The sequence below is a fragment of the Pomacea canaliculata genome, linkage group LG11, assembly GCF_003073045.1.
Source record: "Pomacea canaliculata isolate SZHN2017 linkage group LG11, ASM307304v1, whole genome shotgun sequence".
Lineage (NCBI taxonomy): Eukaryota > Metazoa > Mollusca > Gastropoda > Architaenioglossa > Ampullariidae > Pomacea > Pomacea canaliculata.
Window position 1 is genome coordinate 12,201,928 of NC_037600.1, and position 19,203 is coordinate 12,221,130.

The 19,203-nt window shown below is 35.7% G+C and overlaps 2 protein-coding genes across 2 annotated transcripts; one reads left to right on the forward strand and one right to left on the reverse strand.

Annotated features, from left to right (window-relative positions):
• Nucleotides 1-1,152: 1,152 nt before the first annotated feature.
• Nucleotides 1,153-10,016, reverse strand: LOC112575747 (plancitoxin-1-like). Its single transcript, XM_025257753.1, has 9 exons — nt 9,671-10,016; nt 9,137-9,311; nt 7,904-7,982; nt 6,303-6,464; nt 4,103-4,297; nt 3,986-4,001; nt 3,151-3,262; nt 2,401-2,529; nt 1,153-1,465 (listed from the first exon to the last, which is right to left on the reverse strand). The coding sequence occupies exons 1-9, from the start codon at nt 9,697-9,699 to the stop codon at nt 1,343-1,345; spliced, it is 1,020 nt and encodes a 339-aa protein (XP_025113538.1). The 5' UTR covers nt 9,700-10,016; the 3' UTR covers nt 1,153-1,342.
• Nucleotides 10,017-10,057: 41 nt separating this feature from the next.
• On the forward strand, nt 10,058-18,268 carry LOC112575398 (negative elongation factor B-like). The gene is made up of 9 exons (XM_025257250.1): nt 10,058-10,204; nt 12,963-13,667; nt 14,036-14,218; nt 14,316-14,418; nt 15,271-15,366; nt 15,862-16,050; nt 16,705-16,884; nt 17,126-17,245; nt 17,503-18,268. Exons 2-9 carry the CDS (start codon nt 12,964-12,966, stop codon nt 17,638-17,640), a joined length of 1,713 nt encoding a protein of 570 aa, XP_025113035.1. The 5' UTR covers nt 10,058-10,204; nt 12,963; the 3' UTR covers nt 17,641-18,268.
• The last annotated feature ends 935 nt before the right edge of the window (nt 18,269-19,203 follow it).

Below are 19,203 nucleotides of genomic sequence, written 5' to 3' on the forward strand. Positions count from 1 at the left end.
GAATAACATCACCCTGATAAAGTGGTAGCAAATAGATCAGTTAACATTTTTAATGACAATGTTATGTCCACTTTCCGCAAAATTTTGCAAAGGAGAAAAAAACAGCAAACAATTTACAAATTCTTCCGTAGAGAAATCAGACAAGCAACTGCAGAGCAAGATTCTGATTCTCCTCAGCAAAAGATACAGAGAACAGAAACACCCGAAGAGCAGTTACCCTCTGTTTTTATTGAAGAGGACTCCCCTTCAAAACAATAACCATCCCCCTTCCCTCCTCCCTCCACATTCATTCCCTCCTGCCATAAAGTTTGGTACAGGTACAGTAAATGAAACACAATTTACTGTACAGTACATTTTTTTTGTTTTAATAAATACACTTTTATTTCTTATTTCTTGTTGAGACTCATGTTTTTCTACATATTATATACAAATTAGGCCAGTAAATAGGCATTTTCTGGGGCTTGGAACGAATTAATCCAGTTTCCATTATTTCCTATGAGTTTCATTGCTTCGGTTCTCGAACAATTTGGTTCTCGACCGTCCTCCCGGAACGAATTATGTTCGAGAACCGAGGTATCACTGTACTTTGATTGTAAACTGATCATCTATTGCAATCAATAAATGCTTTATAAAAAATCTTTTTATGTTTAAAGACTACTACCAATATGCTGTGTCATTCAGAAGAACAAAAAACCACCTATAAAATGAACAGGACTATTATTATGTGTTGATGTACTCCTTACAATATTAAGTTCATCCCACTATCAGATAATCGCCAACATTTTTTAGAATTCTCCAGGGAAAAAGTGAAAATGAATGAAATAAAATGCTGCATGAAGTATAATATATCAAATTCATCAGCATAACCATTTGAGATTGCATCCTGGACAGCAAAATAAAATCTCAAGATCTTTAACAGTAAAATGTGAAAAAATAAGAATGTCCATAATAGGTCATGTCATCATGATTTGTCAGCTCATAAAATAATGTTCACCGAGACATCCTTATGCATTTATGCAAAGTGCTTGAGCATGTGAATAAATTTACATGTACAAAATGAATATATATAATCTTTGATTATAGTATTTTAACAAAATCTCTCATCATCATATTCTTCTGAAATATGCTTGTTTAAAAATAAATCTTACAGGCTTCAAAAGTTTTATGAGTTATTGGGGATGGGGGAGTGGGAGTCATCATCAAGTATAAGCACATGGTTATGGCAAACATCTCTATCAGCAATTAAACAATTGCAACAGCAATAATAAAAGCAAGAATCTGAAACATAATTCCAGTGCCAAGGTGCAGACCTATTTGAACACCATTCTTTATTCCACTCAATTTAGCTTTTGCACATTTTACTCAGTTGGCAGGGTTCAAAAAACGTGACAATATTCATGAAAGACTGCCAGACATCAGGATGTTGAAAACACAAGGTTCCACCACCCCTCTTGAACTGAGTTGTCTGAAAAATAATTAAAAAAGCTTTGCAATCTAAAAGAAGAAAGTACTTTTATTATTATTATATCTCTATATTACCTGTGTGTGTGCATGCTTGTCCGTGTAAATCTCCATGTGCATTCAGTAATCTACAGGAAATATGTCCACTACAATTCGAAATTAAAAACCTTATGCGATGATCCATCAGATGACATTGATGATAAATACTTTTTGTGACCTGCTTCTTTCCAGGTTCATGACTCACCTGAGCCAGAAAACTGTGTGTGCCCACCTACTTGTAAATGGTACTTGATCTTTCAGAGAAGAATAGAAGCTGACAGAAGGAACGTCTTTAGACTAGACTCTAGACTAGAACATCTCTAGTGCGCAACAATTCATTGTCCCTACACCCCTTATGAGACCTCTTTTCTCCAGTAAGCAACCCATACCTCTCTGAGATATATCAAACAGCAAGCCTTGGAAGCTAATAAAAGCAAAGCCAATGCCATGCTTTCTGTACATTATACACACTCTTTATAGGGTATTTCAGTTCTTAGTGGGTTCTTGAGACCAAGAAATATCTAACCAAGATAACAAAGCAGCATTTAGGTAGCTGACACCAACTTCTATCATGAAATCTTACGCTGTTACTCTTTACCAATCTTTCTAGTAACTTCTAGTAATCTTTCTAGTAATAAGGACTTAGTAGATATAAAAGAATAAATGTGAATTGCTTCCATTAGCATGTTCATTAGTTACTTTTTGAAGACCAAGAATGCTAAGATGGCAAATGATGAAAACATCTGAAATACATTTAAAAGGAATATTTAATAAAGATTTCAGTATACAGAAAGATTGTTAACTAAAGATGTGTTCATACAAAATAAAAACAAAACAGAATCAAAGAAAAGAAATGCGAAAGAGGGAGCACATCTCATAAAGAGAAAACGTTACACTAACCTCTCTGTTGATGTCACCAACACAAACCCAGTTAGAGTTAGCGGGAAATGATATTGCATACTTCGAATGATCTTTATGTACGTTAAAGACTAAGTTGCCTGGTAGATCTACCTGGACTATGTTGTATACCTGTAATGAAAATTATCAATTTCAATCAAATACTAATCAACTGAAAATACACCTTTGTGCTAATGAAACAATTGACTATACTACATTCACATCAACGCTTTTTTAAAAGCCTGTAAACTCGCACATTTCATAATAGTGTATTTCTCATAAAAATAATAAGAAAGTTCAGACCAGTATTAATGCCTCTAATTAGCTGATAAATTCTTTAAAAGACAGTCACTGACTGGTGTTCAAACTGTAAGTAAATAAGATAACAGCTGTTACATTTGTTGGTGTACTCAAATTGCAGTTGGTCAGTGTTCATAAAACTGAACACACATCCTTTCACTAACAAAACAACTTTAAAAAAATAGAAGAAAAAGAGGACTGAATAAAAATAAGGGGGGTTTACACCAAGACTGCAACTAAGGCTATATTATGGCAAGGAAGCCTGCCCTGTAAACAAATGTCTCATGAAGAAAGAACAGCATGCCTGAGATGAAACTGAACCCAGGACAGCCCACCTTCACTGCATTGGTGTCGGGCACTAACCATCATACAACCAGTATGCCCCCTAAAAAATAAGGTGCAACATATTTTAGAACAGATATGTGACAAAAGAGTGTCCTAAATGTAACACACCTTATATGGTCCAGAACAGTTTGTAGGCAACCAATCATGTTGTGGCCCGTTTCTCCATGTCTCCACCAGAAGTTGTTCCTTGAGAGTAGGGGCTACTAGCCAGCGTAAAGATCTGTTCTCATAAAAAAAAAAGATGTATTAAAATAAAAAAATAAAAACAAGTAAACTGACATATTGTGACTGCTTAGCCTATGGTGACAGTTACAGAAGACCTGGAAGCATGTACAAAAACCAGAGCATGGGAATGATGGGAAAGGTAGTCAACAAGCAAAGTGTGATATATAATAAAAAAAAAAATCACATGCTTATGGTGCTGTCGTATGCAGTCATGTTTAATTTTACATTGAACCTACTGCTGTTTTCAGCAAGTGGTGATGAGTAGGCAAAGAACATATCAAATGAAGAATTTTTTTTCTTCTTCTAAGTTCAAAGGGTTGCACATCTATGACATTAAACTGAGACCTACATATTCTTACAAAGAAAGGGTGGTAAGAATACGGCATATCTTTCAGGATACTGAAACACACCAACACTGACAGAGAGCAAACATTCTAAAATCACCATGGTTAGAAGACCAAAGAAAGATGAAAAAAAAATCAGTGACCTCTTCAAAGTTAAATTTATGCAACAGATTGCATTTAGACCCCTGGTTAACCATTTGCTTTCTTTGTATTTAATTACTTAAGCAGTGTATTTATTCTCAAGTCCTACTTGAATATTTAATGTAGTAATTCAGACGTACACCATTCAGAACACATTACAAGTAACCCATCATTTAGGCTTAAAAAGCAATGCTCAGGCATATCCAGTTAACCAAGTCAAAACAAAGACACACTGCAAGTAGTACTTTCCTGTACAAATATGTTTTTGAGTGAAATGAAGACTGAGCAAGAAGAAGAGTGTCTAACACTAAAGGGCAGAAAATTCTAAAGCAAAGAAATCCATTTTATACCTGCACCAAATGTGGTGAATTTAGCAAAACTGGTCAATGGCACTCCATCTTTAGTTGAAAAATGTTCAACATTGGAGACGGGAAATTGCTCTGAAGGTCTGGTTCCAACATCAGACAGAATTTGGTAATCAGACATAACATCTTTTGACAAATATTTGTCATAAACCTGAGGATAGTTGATCACCAGCTGTTTTCCTGAAATATCCAAACAAAAATATTTGAAAATTGTATTTTAGGCACAGCCCCAAAGCCAGCATAGGCTCCAAGGCCGACGACCATTCTGGGCACCTTGCATTAATCATTAAATGTACTTTTTATTATTTTTCCAGTACATAACAGATTGCTTACAAGATTGCAACTGATAATATCTACATTTCATTTAGTAAGGTAATATACACAGCAAACTTTAGTAAAAGTGAACAACTTTGTAAAGTTCTCTGAAGTTTAATTTTGTGATGATGCATGAGTTACAGAGCGGTAATAAAGCAACTGAAGGAAAAAAATAATATTGACATCTTCTGCATTAAAAGCCTGTACTTGTGACTCAGACTGAATACATTGCGAGACAGTGAATGCACTGATATTCAACATATTCTAGCAAAAGTTTGATCACATGGCATCTAAACTATGGCTTTACCAAATGAAAATGTCAGTTTATTTTTCAAGTTGCAATATTTACTCTTTATGCAGTAAGCAGCATTTTCATTGCAAAGGCATCTAAATGCTGCAGGAAGTGTTTTGTCACACGTATCTTTACTAGCTTCTGTGTAGACTAGACCATGTATTACATTTTATTTGCTGCATAATGAGAAAAAGTCCCACTAACCCTTTTAACTCCAAAAAGTCTAAAAAAATTTTATTGTAACATTTTAGACAGCACACTCAGGGGCCCCAAACACTGATCCTCTGTTCATAGAGTTACCCACTGCATCAGTCACAACATTCCTCTTCAAGTCAATGCAGAGTTGCATGCAGACTTACCCTTCCCTAGTGGCAGATACAAACCCAATCCAACCGCTCTCACATACACAAAAAACAAGCTGTGGATCACAATTCACATGCAGGCAGGTTTTGCTATAGTACGCAATGACTAAATAAGTGTTGTCTAGTACAGCATACAAATAGTCATCTACAACTTTGTAGATGACCCCATAAGTTCAATTTTCGTCACATACATTCCTCTTCAATGTCAATGCAGAATTGCATGCAGACCACCCCTTCCCTAGTGTCAGATAAACCCAGCCAACTCCATACCTCAGTGCACAAACATTTCTGGATGGTAAAGCAAATCAGTTTCCAGCATGACATAAACATGACAGTGCCGACTAGAGACTACACCTCTCTCCCCAGGCCCTCTACCCTGCCAACCCTACTCCATTAGGCCTGAGAATAGTATATTGTAAACTTAAAATTTGGTTTCTCCATGCATAATCTGTTGATATTCTTTACCCAGACATCTGTTTACATGAAAAAGAAAAGAAAGCAAACAAATTATTTACCACGGCCAGGCCCCTTCCACAGCAGCGGGGCCGGTACACCAGTCCTACTTGATTGCCCACTCCCCCAAAGTCTTGTTAGGACTGATTCTAGGCTAGGGCTATTTCTACAGTACTTTTCTACTGCTGTGCTTGTGAGGATATGATTCTATATTTTTATAAAAACCGTTTTGTACATACTATAATTATCTGAAATGTGATACCCAAATCTTAAATGCCTAAAACAAAGAGAAAATAAGAATACAAATTCTGTGAACTCTAAGTCATGAGATAATTACAATTCTAAAGAACAAGTCATTCCCTTCTTAGCTACATATATTTACATAAACAGAGACCTACATTGTGGGTTTCTTAAGATGTTGTTTAAGCAAATCAAATTTGTTATGAATGAATATTATCAAATACAGTATCACAGGTTAACACATTTTCCAGACAAGTGATGCAAGACTACCTACTGAAAAATAAATATTTGCAAACCATGAAGTAAGTGGAAAAAAAAGCAAGCATGAAAATTAAATGGAGCCTGACTTCTATGATTTGAACAGTTGTAATAATTAACAATAAGAGAAATTAAAAGAACACACAGTTTCCTAAAAGTATTTACTCAGTTTGAAAATATGATGAAGGAAAATGTAAAAAAGTGAAAAAAAAAAAAAAAAAAAAGATCTGAGAAGTTCATAATTTTGAAATTTAAAATATCTCACCCAGCACTCCTAAAGTTGAGTACAGAAAAGTCACACAGAGAAAACTTTGTCCAAAATCTGAAGCATTTTCAGCCCACTGATAACCTTCACCCTTCTCAGGAGGGAAACCTGGAGCACTGTGAATAAGCCAGAACCCTGACTGGGTGTCAAAGCCAAGCGTTCCTAGATACAAAACATTCCAACAAGAGAATTAGCTATAAGAATCCAAGAAATATCTGTCTTTATCAAAATATCTTTTATACTTCTTGATCTCTAGCTATATGCTGGCAAAAGGACCATCTAGCAACTAGTTCACATACAGCTCACGTACAGTAAAATGTTCTCTTCTTATGAGCACATTAGCCATAAACACAATTTCTTATACAAATGCTACTGATAAGATCCTGTGGCCCAGTACACAATTGTGCTAGCTGGATACTAATACCTAGAAGCCAGCTGAATTAATTTTTTGCAAGGATTTTAGGCATTAGGTGCTAGCATTCAGCAAGCCTGACTGTCCATCTGACTCATTGTCCATCCCATTCTTGCCTAGGCAGCATGAATATTTAGGTAATGACCACCATTTTTTTAATAGATATGTTATCTCTATGAGGGAATGATATAATGAAGAACACACTTCATCATTGGACATGCTTCCTACAAAACTAATTGGATGTATCTACAGTCACCCTTTCTAAGTTTATAAAATATTTTTTAATCTTCTGAATATTATGTTGAAATTTAAACGGGGATTTTCTTCGTTTCCGAAGGTGGACAAATAAGAATGTGCCATGTCATCACATATTTTAACACTAAACATTTAAAAATCTCCTAATCACTCTCAAGAAAATTAAAGAAACCTAATTACTTATGTTTAATAATATGATCCATAACATGGACAAATTAGTCAATTTTGTTTTTGTGTCTATCATATATCTAACACCATACTGTACCCTCATTTTGTTTCATTTTCCTTTGAAAAATTCATCTAAAAAGAAAGAAAACTAAAAAAAAATTATTTTGTCACTATATATGGGTGGAGGTATGTTAGTAAAGGACTAAAATTCTTGAGCCTACAGATGACAATAAAAGTAATGTCAAAAAGGAAAAGGTGAAATATCAGCAGGCATCATGCTTATTAATATTATTCTGATGAAACTTGCTTGTCATTTATATATGATTTGGAAAAATGCTGAATAAGGAAGAAATCTTGATCAACAAAATAACTGGATCCAAGCTGCATACTAATTCTAGTATTTTTTCCTACAATCATCAGTGTTTATAGGATTATTCCTCCCCAAATCCAGCTTAGTGGTGTGTGATACAAATCCTTGTATGATACAAAATTTGTTTTGATTAATTACTGTGCAGCATTTGAAAAAAAAAAACAACTGAAATATCACATTTTATTGTTCTGCATTTTCTGTGTTGAATTAATAGGCAAAAAAAAAGCCTAAGTTTACATTAGCAGATAAGTTTTTTTAATTCTCACAACACATAAATTTTGTCTTTAATACTTTAAACACCAATGAAGGTTTTTTTTTTAATAGATTGCATTTTAACTCTATTTTTACTAACAATGTTACATGATCTTTGTTTCTTTTCTGTCTTTAGTCTCTCACCTTTCGTGTGTCCATGATTCAGACTGACACTGCCTGAAGGTTTCTCATCATTGTACATAAAGTAATTGACTTCAGAGCTCTGTTCAAAACAAGAAGAAAACTAGCTATTACTATTATCACTAATAAACACAATATATTTACAAAATAAATGCATATCTTACTGCAAGCACATTTGAAAATCATCCTCCCCTCATCATCTGCTATAGTAGACATATATAATATCACTAACATTGTGTTAATATTTTTAAATCCATGTTTTGATCTTAAAGGCCAAACTTTTAGCTCATGACAAGGAAAGAATGGTTTGACCCGAGGTAGTGCTAGCTACTCAAGTGGTAATTCTCTGCTAATTGCATCCATCTGGCCCAACAGGTACCTGTAGAAAACATATTTTTGACTTTCAGTTATTAAGACCATCAAAAAGCACTGGTCAAAATGCTGCTGCGCCATTAATGGTTATGGCGGGGGTCATAAATCTTGACAATAACATGGGACACGCTAGGCTAAACAGGACTGCCTGTGTCAAAGATTTTTAATAGATACTAATTTGTCTGAATCGGTCCAACATCAAAGGGTGACCAGGGACACCCAACAACGCAGGAAGAGGCAGCTCAGCCTCTAAGAAAGACTGACCACTTTTTCTCAAGGAGACGTTAAAAGCTGTTGTGTGCAGGACTGAGGGCCTGCATATTTGATAGGGAGTTTACACCACCACAAGCATGGACTTATTGTTATGTCGATCTCATAAAAAAGGGAACTGTATATGGATTCTGGACTACACCTGAACAGTGGACTATATATGAACTGTGGATTATGTATGTGGAACTGTGGATAGTTACGCTGCAGTGAAATATAGACTGAGACCAAAAAGAGAGGAAAGATATAATGACTTGGAGAGGAAGTCATTCAATATCAGAGTTAAGTGCAACGGACCTTGATGCAAATAATTGCTGTATATATATATATAGATATGATTCATTTCACATATGTTTTCCTTTCTTCATTATATTTTGTTTTGTATACTACATTTTATTGTTTGTGAGGATGCGCCTATGTGAATGTTGTAACGAAGTGCGTTGAATGCGTAAGATAAGTTATCCATTGCGCGACAGATCGAGTACCTTCACCAGATTCGAATCCATTCTTTTCTGCCAGACAATGAAAGTTCAGAACTTAAAGGTTATCATTATTCTACCACTAGTTCTGTTTTATAATGTGGTGTAAGTACTGTACCTTATCTTGATAAATCTGATTTAGTGTGTAAGCGATTGCCTGGTCAGATTCATTAATGGGGACTGGAGATAACAGCCATTTAGGGTGGTTGCTGTCCATGTAAAAAAACTCGAGACCATCACCGAAGAGTGTGCCAGTCCTATGTCGAATCTTTGGCAGTTTGTACACAAGAAACCTAGTGCAAGAAGATAAACTTTATTGTGAAAACAATTTTATCATTAACATTAATATTATTTAAAACTTGTATATTGCTTGTCTTCAAACAATGAATGCTGTAGTGTACAGATTCTTAATGAACACTGAAACATATACACTTAAATTGTTAACATGAAAATATTTTAAGACGCATTAAGCATTCTCATGTGTCTGCAAAAGACAGAGAAATGATGGGGGATAACAACTGCATGTAAATATATGCATATATTTAACATCACCACATCAGCATATAAAACGTAAAGCATTTTGTTAATTTCCAAGTCACCAATGAAGGAAAAAGCACTAGAAAACTATGATGAGACTAAAAGACTTTATTACCAATCAACAGCATTTCCATTTTGATCCATGCATTGTAAGGTTGAGAAAACTGTTGAGATCAGTTGTAGTAGCAGAATGAAGCTTGTACCAAACGAGATACAATTCCCATTTCTTCAGTCTGCTAGTAGTAGTGCACCACTGCTGGAAGCTCAGTCTGGTTATCTCTTTGACTTATATGGTCTACCTGCGCATAGATTTTATCTTTTGGTTTGGTTTTTTTTTTCTTCCTCCACTCTGTTAACTTTTTAAACTTTCGTCGTTCGTTTATCTCAACACATCTGCCAAATTTTAGTTGTATCTGCACGAACTTATATACGTCCGTGGTATCAGCTATTGACATCACGTGACAGTAAAAATAAAACGGGGATTTTTTTCTGTCTCATAATGTGGGATTTCCTATATAGTTTGTTCCGACAATTGACTATTTAGAGGTAGCTTTACGTTAAGAACAAGAAGAGGGCGCAGTAAACAAACGCGGGAGGAGTACTTTCGTAATTTAAAAGAAAGTGTACTTTCATTTTCGGATCAGGCAAGGTACGTAGAGTACATAATTATGAACCAGCAAAGAATTGAAAAACTCAATGTGCTAAATATGGACTAAACTATTAACATCCGAGGAAACATTATGTAACCATTACCTTATTTCGAAGTTCATGTGACGGGAAATGTTTCGGAAATAATTTATCCTCATCACAAGACAGCCGGAAGATTAGGCGGATATCTTATGACTAAGGGACAAGAATTGTGTGTGATGTTAGAAATATCTTTACGAGTCCTTCCGAATAGTGCAGTTTTTTTTTTTTTTAAGCAATTGATTATTGACTTGTAAAATGAACAACGACTGACAGCTATATAGTTTCCAAATGTTGTGCATGTGAATTTGCAATCTTTTGTAATGAAGGCACTTCATGATGACAAATTAAAAAAATACCCAAAGTGAGAAAGAGTTTTGCGACACGGGTTTTGGCAAACTTTTAGTGTGCTATATGAAAACTACATTTTCACTGAAACTTCACAAAATAGCTGTAATGAAAATCACATTCACTTACATTCAAAATGTAATCAAATCGTCAATAATATTTAGTAATATCAGCTACTATGACTTAAAGCAAGAAACTACTATTATAATGATTTTTGATTAATTTATAAAAGGACTTGAACAAAACAGATATTGTTGACTTCAAAAGTCACCTCTTTCAACATAACAAGCAGAGTATGCAGTTAACATTTTTAATGTAATAAAAGATAACGCGGAAAAGAAGCATTTCACAGTTGTTATAATTAAGGAAAGCACTTCATATTTAAATACTCAAATATACAAATTATTTGATTTCCCTGCTTCTGTTAATTCTGTATACCAACAGTTGCCACAGTAAGCGTGAGTGTCAATATCTTGTCAAATTCTCAGTTGACGCTGCACTGCTCTCTCTTTTTAGTGGGCTAATATATACCCATAGTGTAGCTTTGGATAAATTTATTGTCTGGTGTAACGACAATTTCTTAGAACTTAATGTGAATAAGACCAAAGAGATTGTGTTTGATTTTTGTCAGAATTCTTCACCAAGTCCCATAAGTGTCAACCACAACAAGGAGGTGGAAATTGTCCCTACTTTTAAATACCTGGGCCTTAGACTCATTGCACCGCTAGGGCACTTAGGGGCCATCAAAGGTCTACTCACCCTTTATGTGCGGCAAAGGCTGAGACACGTGTCCTATTTCGACTATGCTAGTGGGCGTTTCCACCCGTAAGTGTAGAGATGGGCCTGGCCGCCTGTAACTTGCATGGGGCTTGCTAAAGATGGCTGCTGTATACTTGATGCTGTATGACGCGGGAAAAATCTTTGCAGAAACAGAATTTTTTGTGATCAAACTAATCCCATTGATTCATGGGATCAATGTCACACCTACATTGCAAGTGTGTCTTGGCCTTCGTTTTTTATGCATCATCTCTCTTTCCTTCTATTGCTACAATGACATAAAAATAGAAATGTGTGCCTATTTCACCTGAATTGTAATGGTACAAATAAACAATGGTATGGAGTACCAATGTAGCCATTTTATCTACAGACTAAGGACTTCGTACACTATACTTACGAGCGTTTCTCACAAACACTCGGTTCTTTTCAGTCAGTTTAAGAAGCTTGCTAGTCACTGTCATTGACACTGATCTGGATGCCTTCTCAAATACTATTTGCCAAAAAAACTGAAAATCACGGAAACATATCAAAAGATTTTAACAGCCCATAATACTTTGTATACCATGCACACAAAATGCAACGTATTTCAGCTTTTCATCAAGGGCACAATGTGAAAAGATGTTACATTGTCCTCTTCCGATTGTTGGGGAAAACCCGCGCATGTACTACAAGTTGGTTCGTGCATGCACACACGTGGATTTCCCTAGGTATTCCCTCAAGGTCGGTGTGTCGACAGCCCTACAGCTGACCTGCGATCAAACAGGTGACACGGCTTGCACGCACGCGCTCACTTGGCAACCGGCCAGCTCTTGGGAGGTAAGAGGTTTAGCGGTGCAGAAAATGCCAGCGGGATGAGTCTACAGCCCCAGGGCACTATCTTTGACAGGGGACTTTGCTGGGGTCCCAACACTCAAGAAGCTGTCACGAAGAAGGCTCAGCAATGCCTTTTCTTTATCCAGAAGCTGGTTGTTCTCTCTCCCCAGCAACTGATTCAGCTCTTGCACAAAGAGAGCATGCTGCCCTTTTTTTATCTGTTTTTACAACAGTTTATCAGTGAAGGACGAGCAGGTTACATCATGTTGTTTCCATCTGCTCCAAAGTCATTGGGACAGCCCAGAGTGCTTGTCAATTTCTGTATAACAGGCTGGCACTTCTGAAAGTGTCGGAAATTCTTTATGTAGACAGGTGTGTCCTGTCAGGAGAACTTTTCCAACTCCCATCGGGACTGCCAATTCTGTGTACCTGCATGCTGGAGCAGCAGATTGGGGCTGTCCTTCGTTGTTTCAGCTGTGTGACTTCTGAATGTTACTGTGTGTCAATGAATGCAGCTGCCTAAACCATGGATGCATGAATATGTTTGGTGGATATGATTATGTTGTGGTATTGTGTTGTGCTTTCATATTGAGCTCTCCCTAATTGCCCTCTGGGACAAATTAAGTGTTATTAGTTGTTTGTATTGAAAGATGTTTATTTTTATATTATTTTATATAAAATTTGTCGTAATACAGTTTTTTTCCATGTGTCTTATTTCACTTTGTCCTTGAAATTTGCAAATTCTTTTATTTTTATCTATTTTGTTTATTTTCTTTGTAAAGCATGGCTGGATTCGAACATCTGGGTATACCAGGTGGGGACCACTTGCGGGAAGCGTTGACTGTGTGCTCAGATCCCATCAAAGCCATCGAAGAGTTTCAGCAGCAGAATGGAATATTGTTACCATCACTCAAACCTGCTCTTCCATTTCTTGATCTTCATGGTGTCCAACGCCATGAATTCCATATGTCTACCTTAGAGGAAATGCGAGACAGGCTTCTGCAAAGAATAGCAGAGCTTTCAAAATCAGGGAAAGAAGAGGACTTGAAGATCCTAGAAGATCTTCTTGAGAAGAGCTTCCCTGTTGCCAAGGTGAAGAGCATTCGTCCTGTGGTGCTCTGCATTCTGAAGCATCTTCCTGTCATCAAAGAACACTATCTTACAGCCATATTGGAGGACAAAGATCTCTATAGTGAAGCAGCTACAGAAGTGAAGCGACAAATTTGGCAGGATAACCAGGCACTCTTTGGAGATGAGGTCTCACCCCTTTTTTCACAGTACATTTCTGAGAAGGACAAAGCTCTCTTTAGTCATGAAAATGCCACACTGACATTCTTCCTTCCAACGCCAAAAACGCGACGTCAGAGTCAGGTGGTAACGCAGCTGGTTAACATGGTAGGCAAGAGTGTGAAAGTCTATGACATGGTGCTCCGCTTCTTACGAACATTATTTCTACGCACACGCAACCGACATTACTGCACACTTAGGTAAAGTTAATAGCTTTTTTCTCTTAATGGATCGAGACTAGAGTATATTTTAAAATCTAGGTTGGCATCTCTTTCTGGCTAGCAAGTGGCAGAGACAAATGCGTTTTTACTGCAATGTTTGTTTTTTTTTTTCTTTGGTTATATTCACAGCTACTATCACTGTTTTGTGTTGGAATATAAAGAGTAACTTATCGTACCTATGTGAAGAGATACTAATATTCTGTTATTTTGTAATTGTTATTTGACAGACTATACACAATATGCAAAAAATGTTCCTAGTATTTCTACTAGACTTTTGTAATTTTGTGGATAGCAAAATCAGAAAATCTTGGTCCAGTCACTTTCCCCCTTCTTTTTGTATATTTTAGATCTGAGCTTCTTATGGCCATTCATGACTTGGAGGTAAACGAGATTTGTTTAGTCGACCCTTGTCACAAGTTTGCCTGGTGTGTTGATGCCTGTGTCCGTGAGGGTATGGTCAACAGCAGCCGTTTTCGTGAGCTGCAAGGCTTCCTGGATGGCATTAGAAAGGGGCAGGAGTATGTCCTTGGGTGAGGAACTTAATGGCTTTTCTCCTAATAAATGTTCGTCTTTAACACATGCTTCAAATATCTCACATGCAAAGCTTTTTGTTTTTCTAAATGGCAGTGACCTCTCTATGGTGCTTTGTGACCCTTTCGCCATGAACACCATTGTACTGTCAGCGATGAAAGCCTTGCAGCACTGCATCAACACAGATATTCTCCCAAGGGTGAGACATTTTTTTTTTGGAGGGGGGCCCTTCATTATACCTTCAATCTGTGAAAAGAATTTTTCTACAGTTTGTGTCATAGAAGCCTGCAGAATATGAACTTGCATGTATATTTGCAAGTCCAGGAAATAATTGTGAGTTACTATGCGTGCATATTCCATTTTGAAGCTAGCAGCAGATTATGAAATTGTTTATTTTATCTGAAATGACTAGTTGTTCTCACAAATGTTTTTGATAAAGAAAGCAGTTTATTGTGTTTTGGCTTTAAGTTGCAAGATACTGGAAAATTTTATATATATAAAGAACACAATTCAAATAAAATATTTGTTCTTGGTGCTAACACTATAAAAATAATCACTTAAAACAGGACAGTAACACTTATAAAACCAAAACAGAACATAAACATTCAAAAATCAATTTCATAAATATCATCAGACCAGGACTAGAATAGAATGCTTTTCACCTAGTGTCTACAAACTTTCTCGCTAATGTTAGGGGCAGAAAACTATAAGGAACTAGTAGAAGACTTCTGATGCAGTATCAGAATTTTAACTGCAATAAGTCTTTAAAGATCCACTTCATTCCCAACTGTGTTTTTTTCCTGACAACTGTGGTACAGTTAGTGATGAACATGGCAAATGCTTTATTCAAGGTATCGCAACAATGAAAAAAAAAAAGATAAGATACCAGGGAAAATTTTGCACTACCATACTGGCTGACTACTGCTGGACATTCATTTTGAGCACATAGAAATTGATAAGAAATGACTAATTTTATTTCAGTAACATGACTTTTGTAAAAATTTGTTGACAAATGTTCTGTTCTTTTTATACAGTAAATTATGGTTTGCAGGATAATCAGGAACTTCAGTTGCTAATCAGAATGATTGCCCTGGGACTTAATGCTTGGGACATGGTTGACAGCCAAGTCTTTAAGGAGCCTCGAGTGGTTTGTCTTTATTATTTTATTCTCCACAGACTTAAAGACCTGATCAAGAGTTTTGAGTAACTTTCTTTGGGTCCTTTTGCTTCATTAGTACTTTACAACAAATTAGAACTTGAATTTTTTTTTTTTGCTATGGCTGGTGATATTTAAAAGAGATCTAATTTACAAGCAACAGATCTCAAGCTACTACACTGTCATGAACAGCAGTGATTGTCATTAAAATGTAAATATTGTTATTGCAGTAATGATAAGCATATGAAGACCCATATTAGAGCTTACTGAGTTGATTTTAAAATGATTTCCTTGCACAAAGTTTGAACCAAGCCCATTCCTGCACCTTTTGATTGTTGTCTTGATTGTCTTATTTCAAAGATATCATTATTTATTTTTAAATCTATTTCCCTTACTAGCTTTTATAATGTGTGTTTTTATAGGCTTGGTTTCTGTGATGTGTTCTATGATCTTGACAAATGTATTAATTTCTTTTCCTGTGGATAGGATGCACACTTTTTCACCAAATATCTGGCAACAATAGTTGGTATGATGGTGGATGACCAGGTAAGAATGGTGGCTTCTAAAATCCCAGATGCAGTTTTCAAGCCACCAGAACTGCCGTCAGACCTGTATGCTACCTACATCAAGCAAAATCCTATTGGAAGTCTTATTGCAATGTACTACACGCTACAGGTGTGGAATTATGTCTGTTACTGTGTTAGGTCTCACAGACCTTTAAGTGATTTTTCAGAATTTTAGTTTTGTGCTAAAATCACTTCAAAAACAGCCTTGACATATATATATAAAAGGAAGAAGAAAATGAGGTGGGATTTCCAGATTTCTAAAGCAAGGGAGAGAATTACATGTTCTTGGAATCAGAACAATTAAGGAGGACAGTTGCATTTTTTTTGTGATTGTTTTTGCTATTGTGCATATATGCTGAGTTAAGAACAGGAAGAATTTTTATTTTTATGTGTATATGCAGATTAAAGCAAATTGTTTTATTTCAAACATTACTTAAGTTATGAAAACTACTGTTCACAGATGAAGTGTTTGAAATGAGGCACACCTACCCACCCCAGCAAAAAAAACTGTTTTACCATTAAAAGTACAAATACAAAATGTACATAGCACACACATACAGAAAACATTGCAGAATATACACAAGCACAGACAGCATCATATCAACAGCCATACAAATAACTGATGAAAGATATTTGACAGTAATAATAATTACCTACATCTTAATGATCTTTTTTATAATGAGCTTTAAAGGAAAAAATTTGAAACAGAAGTAAAAGATGAAAGGCAATAAATAGTGTAGATAATTTAATGTTTTTGTATCAGGTTGCTCGGCAGAAAGACAGACTTGCTTTATGTCAGTTGCTTCCAACATTAATCCACTGTGAGAACGACCGTGCCTATGAAGACACATTCCTTCATTCACTTATCTCCTACCTCATAGCTTTTGGAGAAGAATTTAGCAATGATGAATCCTGCACAGCTGTCTTTGATGATTTCTTGCTGGTGAGTACAGTAAAGTGTTTAAAAACAGTCATTTTGTTGTTTTTGTTGCAGTCTTTATAAGACAATGAATCATGATAGTATAAGTTATTTTCTTTGGTTATTGTAGAGGTGGGAGGGAAAGGGGACGCGTTTGTGAAAAAGAGATTAGGTCATTTTGTTTAGAGAAGAAATTGAATAATATAATGTTATTTTCAGAGAATAAGAAATATGTCTATATTAATTACAAAATGTTTCTTTGTAGCCTGCTATATCAAACGAGAACATAGTGAAACACATCATGCGGCTTTTATGGCATATTCATCCTCGCTTACCTCCACAACGATTAGAATCACTTATGGAGAGTCTTCAACCAGAAAAAGAGGTAAAGCAATTCTTTCAGACTTTACAGCTTGTTAGATGATGATTATGACGATTGCTCAGCCTTATAAGATATATCTCTCTTGAGTTCACTTAAGTGTGTCAAGGGAGGAAATATTTTTCAGACTTTTGCTAGTTTCAGTTATGTTCATCAGACAAAACCCCAAACTTCACATGTCTTAAAAAGACTATTCTAAGTAAATAGAAAGAAATGGTACTTTAGTATTTGGCAGTTGCAATTTATCTACCCTTTCTTTACAGCACAGTGCAGAGGTTCACTCAACATATAATCTGCTGAAGGAAAAGATCAAATCATATGAGCCAAGTCCAGTTCCAGTCCCTGAGGAGATTGACTCTCCTCTTATGAGCGTACCTGTGCCAACACCTGCACCGTTTTAAATCCTAGTCATTCTGAGCTACTACTATCTTTGAAAAAGCAGACGATATACATAATTTGTGATATATGATTTTAGAAGAACCCACAGATGTGACATTCTTTTAATGCTTCAAGATCTCGTGATTAACAGGACTCTTATGGTGGTCTGTAACACCAGTTTCAGTAGCTATGTTTGTTGAAAGTAAGTTTTCAGCACATGCAGATTCATCTGTTTTAGAGACAGACAGTAAATCTGAGTGGCTCATCTTCGATTTGTTACATATGTAACGTTTTATTTTTGTAATGCTAAATACAAAGAATGAGCTTTTTGCTGGGATCACTCACATCTGGACTGGAAGTGCAGCAGGTATTGTGGTTATTCTTCCTGGGGTACATGATATCAAAATTTTTTTTTTTTTGGAGAAAAACTTGTTTATGTATTGTGTAAAGATGTTGATACACACTCGAGGATCTTTCATTATTTTTGTGTGTGTATGTGATTTTGCATGTATGTGCATGGTCATCTCTGTGTGTGTGAAAATTAGTCAATGAACAGTGAAAGGAAGATCTAAGCTGGTAGAGAAAGGTACAGTAATGTAGGTTAAGCACTAATTTCTGTAAACATTAAAATATTACTTTTTGGAATTACAACCAGAGTTTCTGTAGTGGTATTAAGGATCTCAAATGCTGACCTTTTTGAGATTTCTGAAACCTTTCTTGATCACTTAAATTTTCAGTCATGTTTGGTGCAGGCATATTCATACAAGAGCACATGCACACACACTCTTATGTGTGCTAAATTTTAAATTGGTGTGCTTTTTATTCTTTTACTTACTTTTTACTTAAAAACATCCTTCATAATGTTGATTGCTGGCTGCTTAAACGTATAATGTCCACCGCTCCATAAGATATTCAGAGACAATAAACTTCTTTATTCAGTGGTTAAAATAATCTCAACAAATTTCAGTGGACTGGTAATTTGCATCATTTTATGTTTTGCATTGCGCACTACGACAATTTATCAATTTTCTTTAATGTGTTACTAACAAGACGTACGTTTCCGTCAGTCATCCTATAGGAAAAGAGGGGCCATCTGGGAGGGGCACTAGCTTGCAAGACTTAATTTGCTAGCGAATGGAGATGACAATGCAATATTACATTATTTCCAGCATTCCACAAGCAGTAAAATAATTTTTAACAAATTTTGTATGAGAACATAGTAGTCCCAATAAGGAGAAAGAGGTAAATGCTGCCCTAGGACTCGTAACTATAGGTTATCTGCCCTAAGTGAATATATCATCAAGCAAAACGAAGAAATCGTTAAGAAAATTCATAAAGATAAAAGAGTGAGAATATATATATAATGTCTCAAACGCTCCTTAAGAGTAGCACTATACAAATCACGCATTCATTAGTATTATTAAGGAAAAACGCACTTTAATTTAAAATCCGCTAAAAATGGTAAAATAATATTTTCCTTAGGTCTCGGGATTTTCTTTAATACATTTTACTTGAGATATAAAAGTGTTAAGGCCTCTCTTGGAACTTCGAAATTCATGAACACTTTTATATTTTAACTTAAACAA

What these genes read in the sequence shown, in the direction of transcription:
- LOC112575398 (XM_025257250.1), top strand. Translation starts at nt 12,964, where the DNA reads ATGGCTGGATTCGAACATCTGGGTATACCAGGTGGGGACCACTTGCGG. An exon ending in TCTTTAAGGAGCCTCGAGTG is followed by an intron (nt 15,367 to 15,861) that starts GTTTGTCTTTAT and finishes TCCTGTGGATAG; the next exon opens with GATGCACACTTTTTCACCAA. An exon ending in CAATGTACTACACGCTACAG is followed by an intron (nt 16,051 to 16,704) that starts GTGTGGAATTAT and finishes TTTTTGTATCAG; the next exon opens with GTTGCTCGGCAGAAAGACAG.
- LOC112575747 (XM_025257753.1), bottom strand. Translation starts at nt 9,699, where the DNA reads ATGGATCAAAATGGAAATGCTGTTGATTG. An exon ending in GAATCATGGACACACGAAAG is followed by an intron (nt 6,465 to 7,903) that starts GTGAGAGACTAA and finishes TTTTGTATCTAG; the next exon opens with GAACGCTTGGCTTTGACACC. An exon ending in TTGGTGACATCAACAGAGAG is followed by an intron (nt 1,466 to 2,400) that starts GTTAGTGTAACG and finishes ATTATTTTTCAG; the next exon opens with ACAACTCAGTTCAAGAGGGG.